General features: G+C 35.5%; 1 protein-coding gene across 6 annotated transcripts in view; it reads right to left on the bottom strand.

Annotated features, from left to right (window-relative positions):
• Nucleotides 1–12582, bottom strand: part of FOXJ3 (forkhead box J3) — a 126470-nt gene that overhangs the window by 10073 nt on the left and 103815 nt on the right. For all 6 annotated transcript variants that reach the window (XM_072974650.1, XM_006215838.4, XM_072974651.1 and 3 more), the window contains 4 exons: nt 10081–10209; nt 6741–6915; nt 3584–4000; nt 316–417 (listed from right to left, as the gene is read on the bottom strand). In XM_072974650.1, the coding sequence (XP_072830751.1) occupies nt 316–417; nt 3584–4000; nt 6741–6915; nt 10081–10209 (823 nt within the window). The remainder of the gene's footprint in view (nt 1–315; nt 418–3583; nt 4001–6740; nt 6916–10080; nt 10210–12582) is intronic.

Raw genomic sequence — 12582 nt, 5'->3', positions numbered from 1 at the left:
TTTTCCCAGCCCTCGAAATCTCCACTAGTAATCTTTGGCCCCTGCGATGAAGAATGGTATTTTTAAATTATTCAAAGCCTGATTCTTTTAATGTGGCCAAATTTCTTTCAGAACTCTTGTCTGTGACCCTCTGCTACTTCAACTGGACAAAAGACTTAATTACAAATTTTACAGTGTTGTTTTTAAGCATACTACCAACTACAAAAGAAACACTACATAAGGAATGCTTATTTCCACTACAAAGAAACTTATAATCTATCCAAAGAAACAGAATCATGTGTATTTGGTTGTAAGTCAAAAGGAACCAATACTCACCTTGGAACTGTGAGAGGTCTACATCTGACCAATTAACACTGCTGGCGATTCGACAGCTTTCTTTTAGCATATCAAGTGTTGCATACCAGTCATTGGAAACACCTATAAAAATAATATTGACAATACTATAAATCTTGGATAGAGAAAGTTTGAGCTGGGGTTATTCCTGATATTGGCTGATCCCAATCCAGTTTTACAAATGGATTCAAACCCTTTATATCATGTGCTAGGGCAATCCTACTCTGCGAGACAGATGGGAAAGTTATCACTTCTCTGCATTTTACAAATATCAGAAATTGAACCTAGCGAGGTGGCATGACTATATAAGGTCCTATGATGAATCTAAGACTTGAACCCACAGTTTCTGAGCACTAGACTGGCAAACTGCCACATCACCTTATAATGTCAAATTTGATAACTGCTGTTTACATTTGTAGAGCACAAATAAATAACCAGGCAGCACAAGCTATGCAAGCAAGTATTTCCCCCCTACATAAAGTTCACTTTCCCTGTCTTGTTACAACCTTAGGAAATATGTTCTTTATAATTTAGAGGCAGGTTCACATTTAGAAGCAACTCACAGTATAATTTTAAGTTAAAGCACTGACTTAAGGGAGATAAATTAGATTATATAGCAAAAGAAGATGTTTCTTCCTAGGAGAGAGAAATGCCCTAACAGTCCTCCTGCCAAGGTAGTGAAGGAGAGGGCGGAGACTTCTGTAAGAAACGCTGATGAATCTAAACCAGGGCATTTCTAGTCAGGAACAATATCCTCTGATGTGACATCATCAGGAGAGTTAAGATTTCACAGTCTGTACGTCAGCAAAGTGGGCACCACTCAGGAGCGCAGGGCAAGAGCTACACTCAGTGAGAGTGCTGAAGAGAAGAAGAAAATTCTCCATTCAGTGATTTCTGCCCTAATTACTCTGTTTTCGGGATCACCCCTGGATAAATGAAGGTAAGAACTAATAAAAAGGATTTTTTTTTTTTGCTAAACCACATGTCAACTAAAGGGCACTTGATTTATACAAAATTCTGGATTTTTTAAAATAACAATGGATTTTTAAAAATAACAATGAACCAGAGATACCCTGATCCTGCCCTCAGTCATAATTTAAGGAGAACTGTGTTGGGGAAAATTTAAATTAATGCCCCAAATGAGCCACAAACATTCAAATCTATTGGACTTTCAGATCCTATAATAAATGCTGACTTGACAACACTGAATAAAGCAATCTCTACAGAGAAAAGTGACTGAGTAAACCCCATCCACTCAGTAAATGTTTGCTGATTTTAGTCCTTTTAGAATAACTGGTGTTAAAGGCTTTGAAATCTGACAGGCCAGGATATAAATTCCAGTTCCACCACTTACTAGCAGTATGATCTTGAGCAAACTGCTCAACTTCTTTGAGTTAATACTTTTCCCATCTATTAAATGTGGTAACTTATACTTGATTTGAGAGGATAACATGAGATAATGTATCTAAACTGCCTTGTCCATAATGGGCACTCAAACAACTGTTAGTTCCCTCCATTTCTTCCCTATTAAAGACAACCTACTTGGTCCATTTCATGAATGAGAACTTTGTAATTCCAAGAGATTATTATCACATCCACAAGCATAGTTCATAATTCCCCAAGGTGGAACTCTATTTTCCTTCACTGGCAAGCCATCATTGGTATAAAAGGCCACTAAGGGCACATCATGGGTTGTTTTTAGCTGTAACAGTACTTTCTTCTCCCCTGGCAATCATTAGACTCAGTGAAAAGACCTCTACTGATATCCAATCTCTGCAGTCCTGAATCAACCCTCAAAATCGTATTAAGAACAAGCTCAAATTTCTGAAGAATGTATTGACATCAAAAGGCAGAAGACGGTGACTGACATTAAGAGTTACAAAGGGGGGTTTTATATACCCTTTTCTGTAGGCATAGATCTAAAAATAATTTCAAGATGTTTTAGAAGGTATTCCATCAAGGCAAGAATTATACTCAATTTTCTGTTTTATTCTAGAACCTACTTAGAATTCATAACCAGGGTAACAAAATGAATTGTTAAAAGGAACTTCTAAATTCCAAGTACCCTGCTATGCTATGCATTTTTGTACCTTATCTCATTTAATTCTCCCAAAAAAACTTACATCTTTTCCACTTTGTAAACAGGGCGACTGTTTCAGAAAAATTTAAGATTTACAGCAAAGTCAGAATATAAAAGATAAGTATGCACTATCTACAGCTCACTTCCCAGACAATATTTTAATTGCCTGAAACAATGGCTAGTTCTTACTGGTGAATAAAAATGCATCTAGCGTTTAGAAATTGTCCCTTCAAGATAAAAATCTTGTTGGTGATATGGTTGGTAAGTGGACAGCCAAGCAAGCCAAGGGAAGAAGCTGTACTCTGCACAATTGCCAGGGGCTCCCTTCACCTTGCAGTCTACATCTGTGGCACTCTTTGAAATTCAGCAGTGCAGAAACTGCCTGGTCTGTGAGCAATGTCAGTTAAGCATCTGACGAGAAACAATTTAAGCAACAGATTTTTTTAAAAACTAATTTTTTTACAAAACCAGAAATAGATTTTTAAAAATAAAACATTTTTTAAAAGCCAGAAACCTATCTTAAGAGCAACAGGTTAAAAAAAAATCAGGGTATGAAGATTGTTTTCTTCCTTTGTAATCTACCGTTCTAAATGAAATGCTGGGCAGGAATCAGCAAAGAAAGAAAAAGTGGGAACATCCACTGAATAGGTAAATGCAAGGTACCAGACTAGGCATTTAATATTCATATCCTCAACATGATCCTTGTAACAACATTGTATACCAAGGTATTTTAGTTCCATTTTTATAGATGAGAAAATAACAAGACTAAAAGAGTTAATGCACCAAAGATCATAAGAGCCATATGAAGATTCAAATACAGGTCTTTCAGACATAAATCTACTCTTTCTTCTATACCACACTGACTCACAATAGACTGAAGACAGACTGTGAATTCCATTCTTCTTTCAAATGCTCACAAAAACACTTGTTTTCCAGAAGGACAAAACAGAAGTTAAAATCAAAACCTGCAAGGGTTGCTGAGTCTGCCTATATGGCCACAATAAATTATAATCAAGACAATCTCCAGGTCAATCTATGAATTGAATGAGTTACAACTATAGGATTATGGCAAAGAAACATAAAAGACAGAAGAGAGGCGTTTTGGTAGAAATATATATATAAGCCTCAGATAACAGATCCTAATTCAGTCAGCAAGAGACAAAAACTTACCAGAATTACAGGATACCTGTTGTGGGGGTGGCGGTGCCTGATGTGTTAACGTCTGATGCTGCTGGTTCGGATGGTGCTGTATGTGCTGATGTGGAGAAGGGTGCTGGGGGTGAGGGGACTGGAGCTGACTATGCTGCTGCGGGTGTGGTGCTGGGTGCTGGGGACGCTGCGGATGCTGTGGTAAACCATGCGGTCGATGGGGCGGATGTGGAGACGGCTGTGTGTGCATCTGGGGGTGGGACAGTGAGACTTGTGCAACCGAATTACTGGCAGTGGTGTTGAGGCCACTGCCATGACTGTTGGACAGGTTGCTCTGGTTGCTGTGTGGGTGAGAGCTCACTGTGCTGCTAGGAGAGTGTTGATAGGAACACGAAGTGTGGGACTGCTGGGAAGATTCGGAAGGGATGTTCATCAAACCTAAAGACAGAAAGCAAGACCACCTGTGGTCAGATTTCAGTTATATTTTATGACAAACATTTCGAAAATTCTTTATAGAGCAAAGGTATAATGTTGTCAGGATGCAATTTTGGTTCCGTTTAACAAGTACTGATGGAACATCCACCATACCCTGGGTTGTGGAGTTACCGAGAAGAAACATCATTCTCTGTCCTAGGGTAGCTCACGATCCAGTGGAAGACACAGACACTTAAGGAGATTATGTCCAACACTGCAGTACTAAGGCAAAAGTATAAGGAGGGGATACAGAAAATTTGCTTCTTGTGTGTTTTAGCTGGCAAGGGGTTGGAGATATAGACAAGCCTTCCTTGAAAAGGCAGTATCTACGCTGAGTCTTTAAAGATGAGTAAACATTAGGAGAGAAAAGTAGGAAAGCTGTTGGGTCACATTCAGGATGGTTCTCTATAGGTCTGAAGACCTTTGACAGAAGAGGAGAGTAGAAATAAAGCCCAGGTACTTCTGATTCCTTTCTTTGACTACCACAAAAACTTGTAAGTCCAAGGTGGCTAGAATCCTTAAAACTAAGCAAAACAAAACAGCCACCCTCACTGTTCTTCTTCATTACTCTTATGGAACATTCTTGAGACACATACTGTTTAGGGGTTAAGACTGCATACTTTGTTACACGAGAAAAGAGGGATTAAAATCTCTGCACTACCATTTATACACTTGGTAACTTTGTAGAGTTATTAACCCTTCCCAGCCAAATTACCTCAACTGTAAATGGGCATGATAACAGGACCTGCTTCATAGAGCTGTTGTGAGGATTACATGCCATGGGGCAAGTAACAGATTCCAGGCTAAACTCAGTAAATGTTAGAGGCTATGATGATAATGATGATTAGGCCAAAAGTGCCTAATGCTAAAAATAATTTAAATATGGTTTTCAGACAGACACTCATTTTAATTAATCTTATTGCAACATGTGGTTCTATATAACTAGGATATCTTCATATCATAAAAGAGCGCATATACAATGTTTTGCTGAACCAAATACAAGTTTTATTAAATAAAAAATAAAATCTCACAGCACAGTGTCAGTCAATTAAAAAAAGAAACCTTTTAAACAAAAATATTCTCATACTTGTCATTAGGAATAAAACTGTATCAGAGTACTTTGTAAGTAGTCAAAACCTAGTAAGTTTAATAGGTAAAAAAGTTCTTGCCTTAGTCCTGGGAAAAATGTCATTTATAGGGAATCTATACGGTTATTACAATAAGGTGGAAGAAAGCAGTTATTTCATTATCTATTTCCAATAAAGTCCTAACATTTTAGGAGGGAACCCAGATATGATCTATATCAACATTTTAATCCCAAATTGTTTTTTAAATAAAACAAAACATTTTCCAGAAGCCCAGTATGTAAAACTGACAAATGTAAAGTTGCTTTTTTGGGAAGCCATGGAAAGAAGCCTACTAGGTCTTCCTCTTCATCTGCACACTTCTCCCTGAGGCAGACCTTCACAAAACCCAACAGCTCCAAAGAGAATAACTTGGAAAGCACAGGTCACATCTAATCTTCTTCACTGTACAATGAGGATGCTGAGGTCGAAAGTGGTGATGTTAACTCAGCTGACTTTATGAAAGAATTCCTATCAATACTCTTTCCTTTTTTTATTAGTGTAATGAAACAGCATTACTGGTTATTTCAAAGCCAGTATTTTTCTAGTATGATCAACAAAGCTGGATCTGCTTAGCAAAGTCTTGTATTAGAATTTATTTGTACTTTTACAGACAGAAAATTTAATACAAAATTTGAGAAAGCAAAACTCTTACTTTAACCAGAAAAACAACTTCCCATACAAGCTACTGGTATTCATTATAACATGTACATATAATATCAACCTTCATAATATCTGTAAAATGTAAACTCTTTAAAGGCAGGGATTTTTGTCTATTTTGTCTACTGCTGTGAACAGGCAAACTCTCTTAAGTCAGTGTATAAATAATCTGCCAAACAAAACAATTAGGAAATGCTTCAACAGTAGAGTTCCCAACAATTTCTGACTAATGCTCTTTGGGGGAAAGACAATGAGACATCTTGATCCTATCATATGATTCTGAATAAAAATGAAAGCAGCAGCTAATAGGACAATAATACATAATAGCAACAATCTAGCACTTGGTTGAGATGAAGTATTACATCATGTACATGTAATACTTCATCTTAACCAGTATCATTTCTAGTGTTAAATCTGGTTTAAGTATGTTGTATAAAACAATGACCACTAATCAATGTGTTCACTTATAAATGCCATGTATTTGCAAGTTTGGTGCTACCATATCCCAATAGTTATCTCTTTGCTAATGGTAATCAGAACAGAAAATCAAGGAACATCTATTCTTGCGGTACAACATTTACCACTCCAACACTCCACATGCTAGACATCACTCATCAATCATGGCAGTCTTCCCCACATGGCATAAATGCAGTGTCAGGAATCTTTAACACAGTGCTCCAGGATACCACTAGTAATCAAATGAAGTAGGCATGCAAGATGCGATTTATCTGCTATTGTGCTATGATAAAAATATATACAAACTATAGAAAAGGCACAAAAAGCATTCAATCCTGGATCATGATGGTAATGTTCTAAGACTCAGGAAATATAACAGCTGCTATGTGAAAATAATTCTTAAAAGAAAAAAATTTCAATAAAAAATTTATTTAAAAAGGTATTAGAAAAAGAAAAAAACTTACCTTGCTGACTAAGTGACTGCTCAAAAACTGACTTATAAAGGCTCCGAAATGAGGCACTGAGATCTTCAAAATTATATTCTGAGAAAAGCAGTTGTTTGTCTCGTTCTGGAAGGTTATACTGTGGCTGCTGTTGAGGAGTTAATGACTGAGAGACTGGTTCTGGATGATTTGTCACCTAACATTAAAAGAAAATACTACAGTTTAGTAGCTCTATGTCAGAATTGGTTTGCCACATAAATTATATAACTGAAAATATTAGAACAGTTTCTAGAACCAAAGGAATTAAATTCCTTGTCCTTGGCTTTCCAAAGCACATAAAGAACAAACCACAAAATTGTTAACTTGGGTCTTGAAGAACCACAGAAATCTAATCCAACCTCCATATTTCACAGAAGAGAGTAAAGAATTCAAAGACGTTAAAGACCCTTCCAAGATCATACAAATAAGTGATGAGCTAGGCCTGGAATCCTTCCAGTTTCTGTAGAATCTTCATCTTGATTTCCACAGAAGCAATTTCATTTCAGACTCACTGTACTGTGAAACTACTAACATGTCTCCTTCACTTCTTCAATTAATCTTTGAGTATTTAAACTCAAATACTGGGAGTACCATGAGTCAGGTTGTGTTGCACTGCCCAAAGTGGCAAGGAACTTCAACATACTTAATTATTCATTTCTAGGGAATTTTTCTTTTAAGTGAAACTAAGGGAAAATAAATAAAGAGTAAACAAAGGAGATTCTGAGACAAACAGAAAAGATCAGAGCCTTGAGCTATGCAGGGAAATCAGAGCATCATGAATACTTAAAAAATAAGAATTATCTTTGAAAAGAGCACAACTAAAAATAAAATTAGTAAAAACTGATCAGCATTGTCTCTTGAATAATATATTAAGCAGTGGTAAACTACCACTTAAGTGTATAGAAAAATTAAGGTATAAACACTGACTATAAATGTATGCAGCCTTTCAAAATGCTCATAAAGGAGTCTACGATAACATGGAAAAACATGAATTTTGTGTAGGGGAATGGCTCCCCCACTGGCACTCTGGCGACCTTATATGTCTTCACATAGGCCATGTAGGCAAGTCTCAATGGCAGGATGACCTAAACCTTGGTGGAACACCCTGTGATTATCCCAGAACATGGGACGATGACTGATCTTACGAGGAGCAAATTATCATTTCTCTGCCATCTCTCATCTGTTTCCCTACTTGCAGAAGGCAGTCACGGGCTAGTTTCTAGTCCACCTCTCTATTTTGCAGGAATCTGCCAAGAAATAGTTTCTCATTTGCCTCCCTGTTTTCAGTGAGGTAGGGGACTTTCTACCTTACTCCCTTAGGGTACAGCTGCAAGATATACAACTATTGAGCTGCAGTATGGAATTTGCTCCTCTACCAGTGATCCAACACTTACGTAGTCTGTCATCTGGCTCCTCTGGTTTGGTGTCATCCTGTGGCATGTAAGGAGGTGACACCATACTGATCTGGCTTATACTGTCTGCATAAGTAATAAAACTGTCACAGTGCACTTGGGCTCACTGTGTCCTTACCAGCTCAATCTATGGACATGTGGTAAGTCCAACCCGCAGCTGCTTAAGGAGTGCTTGATGGCTGCTTGATTATCTTGTTAAATGAAAGAAAAAAAAAGCTGTTTACATCATCTAGCTTTTAATAGGGGAGTTTAGTTCTCTTACATGTACTGAAATAACAGACATGTTTGTTCTTACTTCTGCCATGTCTGTCTATAGATTTCTTTAATTTTTCCTCATTATATTCTGTGATCCTGAACTGTGTGTTCTTTGATTTCACTTGCTTTCAAGATTTTCTACATTCAAATTATTTTAAAACAACTTAAAATCATTAAATCTTTGCTTAGTTTGCTTCAATGCTCTATCTAGTCCTTTTATATCATGACTTCATCATCACCAAGTGCTTTAACTTAATCCACCATCTGATCAACTAAACATGTAGTTTTTTTCAGGAAGGGCACATGAAAACAAGGGTAGGATGCTTTCTAAATTGTTACATCAAAGAATGAATGTCTTTCTCCTGACTTCACAAATGAATGAAAAATCGGTGGGTATAATATTTATAATTCCAAACCTAGTCCCTCAGCACTCTGTATAAAGTGTTCCATTATCTTCTGGCATTTAGTATTATGGAGGAAAAGTATGATTTGTGTTTCTTAGAATGCACCTATTTTCTCCTGCTAGAGTATTTGTAATTGCTTCTGGAATTTAAAAATTTGTCATGATGTATCTAGATACAGTTTTTTTCCCCATTAACTTATCTTAGAACTCAGTAACACCTTTAAGCTTTATTTCTTCTGAAAATTGCTTCTGTACTGATTATTTGGGGACACCTGTAATTCTCAATTCTCCGTATCTATTGTGTTCTTTTACATAACTGTTATTCCTTTATCAATTTCTTCTGCATTCTAGGAGAATATTTTTTCCCTAGAGCACTGTTAATAGTTTTACAGACTTATCTTCCTTTTTCCTACATTTAATGTAAATTTTAAAACTGCTCTCTGAGTTTTTGATTCCTTTGTATTATTTGCTTATTTTAGGCCCCGCTCCCCAATAAGTTTTTTCCTGTATAAGTTTTTACCTATTTACTCATGCTAGAAGAGGGAGTGATCAGATGAGATCAAATTTATAGTATGAATAGTGTGGTGTATAGCTCCCTTGGGCTATGTTCTGTCAACTGGGGAGGACATTTGCAAGACCGTTTGAAAAGAAGTATCAGAACCAAAGGTTCATATTCTTATAATAAGTAGTAAAATCAGCATAGGGGCAAGAATATTCACATATGTCCCTTTATAGCATAGCTTTGTTTTCCAGACCAAACTGAAAATACAAGATTGGTTAACAACTGGGTACCAGGTCATCCTAATCTCTGCGGTTTGTAGAATCCTCCTCTCAGATCTACTTCTGGGAAACAAGGTGAGATAGATAGATAGATAGATAGACAGACAGACAGACAAACAGAAAGACTGATTATATATCTATCTATATATATTCTTTAAGCTCTTTACCAAGGACTGTAAAATATCAAACATAGCTTTGTTAGGCTAAAGTACAATTTTTTTTCCTATTCCAATTGCTTTTCACTTGGACACAGAACAGAAGAAATAGACCAAAATATATAACATAGTACCACCATATACTAGTAATCTAACTTGGTAAAATATAATAGAAATCTGTTTGATTTACTTAAGCTAATGAACTGATAAGTGAGAAATACAGATCTTCACTTTTTATTTGCATTTAAATTACATCTGGTTCAGTTTTAAGCACTAAATGAGTACTCAACAAAGAAGTTAATTTCACCATGACTTACCGGTGTGTAACTGTGCACACTTCCAACACTGTTCAAATTAACAGATGCCAAACTCTGATCTGAGAGACTGTTGTTAAGGCTACTGCGTGGGCTATCACTACCATCCTGATCAGTATTGTACAATGTTACCTAGAATGAAAAGAAAAGCAACATCTGAATAAGTAGTTTCTACTATAAAAAGTACATTTTAAGCAACTCTACAAAAACACAACTAAGCTGGATATGGCAGGAAGACAAAATGTTAGTGGTGTTTCCTTTTGGTACTTAACTACCCCAAATCCATGCCCTTCAAAGCTAACAAGTTCACCATGAAATAATTTACTTTCAAAGTAAAGGACATATTTCCATCCAGAGGTACAAAAATTCAATTTTCTATCAGATACAATTAGTTCATAAGGGGATTACAGTAGACTTTTACTGTTAAATATTTCTACAATGCACAAACTCATTTTCACTCAAGCTTTAAGCAAAACTGCTTGCTGTTCTATTCTTCCAAAATCTTAGGCCTCAAAAAAAAAAGAACACAAACAACTGAATTTAAAAAAAGATCATAAGCATCATAGTGTTTATAATATTGAAAACTGGCAACTCCACTGTCCAACACATTTGCAAAATCATAAATATGTGATCTGATTTTTAAATAATAACATGCTAATTATGTATTAGATATTAAAGAACTATGTATCAAATTGTTAACTGTGATTAACTGGCAGGTGGCTGGTTCTTCCTGAAAACATTCATCACTGATAGTGTATATTTTTATAATGCTTGAGTTTGTTATAATACGCATTATCATTTTTAATTAGAAACAACAAAAAGATATTTTTAAAACAGAAAACCAGCCTTCAAGGTTCTATTAAGATGCTACTAACAACTTTCCTTTCTATGCTCCTACCTTCATGGGAACAATTAATATATTTAGTTTTATGGTCTAAATAATTTTTGTCAAATTTGTCAAAATTTATCCACTACTAGACTGTCACCAACCTGAGTTCCCCAAAAAGTAATCATAAGTAGCACAGTGCTTTCTCCTCAGTACACAAGTAGTAAGTATTTGCTGAGTTTAATGACCAATTGAGCTATCACTATCCTTCTATCTCTGCTGAAAATGGGGTCATGCTCAATGGCCAAAAGAGGCCAAACACCTAGAAAACTAGGCATATATGCCTCTATACTTAAGGCAATACCAAACTGTCCCACATTCACATCAGCTAGGAACAATTACATATCTAGGAATTAATAAGGGAAAAGAATATAAGGAAAAATAAGAGGGCATAAAGAAAACTATGGCAAAGATTTTTCTGGTCAATACTTCCAATGTAAATTTTATTAAAAATATCAACCATATGGGCCCTTACGGGCTATTAAACAATACAATATCAATAAATTACAAGCATCCTATGATCATTTTGTTAGCGGCTCATTCTCTCCTTCCCATGCTCAGTTACCTATCACTCAAGTCAGAAATACTTCCCATCATCTTAGACAAATCCTCACAGCTAAGGAGGATAAATATTTTTATTAAAATGTAATATATTGTAGAGAGTAAAGTATCCAATTTACTAGTTTATTAATTACAAAATGAGTATACTCATGTAATCACACTCATGTAATCAGCAGCAGTTCTCAAACTCTAATCTTAGAACTCTTTTCAGTCTTAAAAATTGAACAATCAAGAAGCTTTTATGTTGATTACCAATAACTGGTATATTAGAAATTAAAGCAAAATTTTAAAATATTAATTTAAAAATATCGATTACAAACCCAAATATATGTTTACATAAAAATATTTTCTCTTAATAAATAAGTAGATTTATAGCTAGATTCTCATATCTGCTTCTACAGTCTGTCTTTTGCCATATGCTGTTTAGGTGGAAGTATAGAAAGAAAACCTAGCATTATATATATATATATATATACATGTATACACACACACACACTCTTATATATTATGTATGTGTATATATATATACACACACACACACATATATATATATACACATAATACACACACACACACACAAGTGACAATGTTTTTTTTTATAATGACTTCTCAGAGTCCTCAAATACTACTCCATGCATTCTGTCTAGGTTTTTATTTATTTATTTGGAGTTTTCTTTGATGGGGGGATTGTTTGTTTATAATGGAGGTACTGGGGATTGAACTCAGGACCTCATGCATGCTAAGCATTCTCTCTACCACTGAGCTATGCCCTTCCCTCTGACAAGTGACAAATTTTTAAAGATTACTTGTAATGTGGAATCTGAAACCCTATCAATAAATTGTCATATTCTGTTACATTATAATCTACTGTCTCACCTTGTACTTTGAATGGATCATTTATCTATGCATGATTTTGTAACTTTATGCATTGGTCATTTGAAAAATACTGGTTCAGTAAGTAAAACAGATTTTCCAAATATTGGTGCATTTCATTATACAACATCAAAACATCACACTTGTTAACATCATCAATAATCTCACTGAGAAAGTCTTTAAAC

This window comes from Vicugna pacos, chromosome 13 (assembly GCF_048564905.1).
Source record: "Vicugna pacos chromosome 13, VicPac4, whole genome shotgun sequence".
In the NCBI taxonomy this organism is placed as follows: Eukaryota; Metazoa; Chordata; class Mammalia; order Artiodactyla; family Camelidae; genus Vicugna; species Vicugna pacos.
This window is presented reverse-complemented; position numbering and strand designations above follow the sequence as displayed.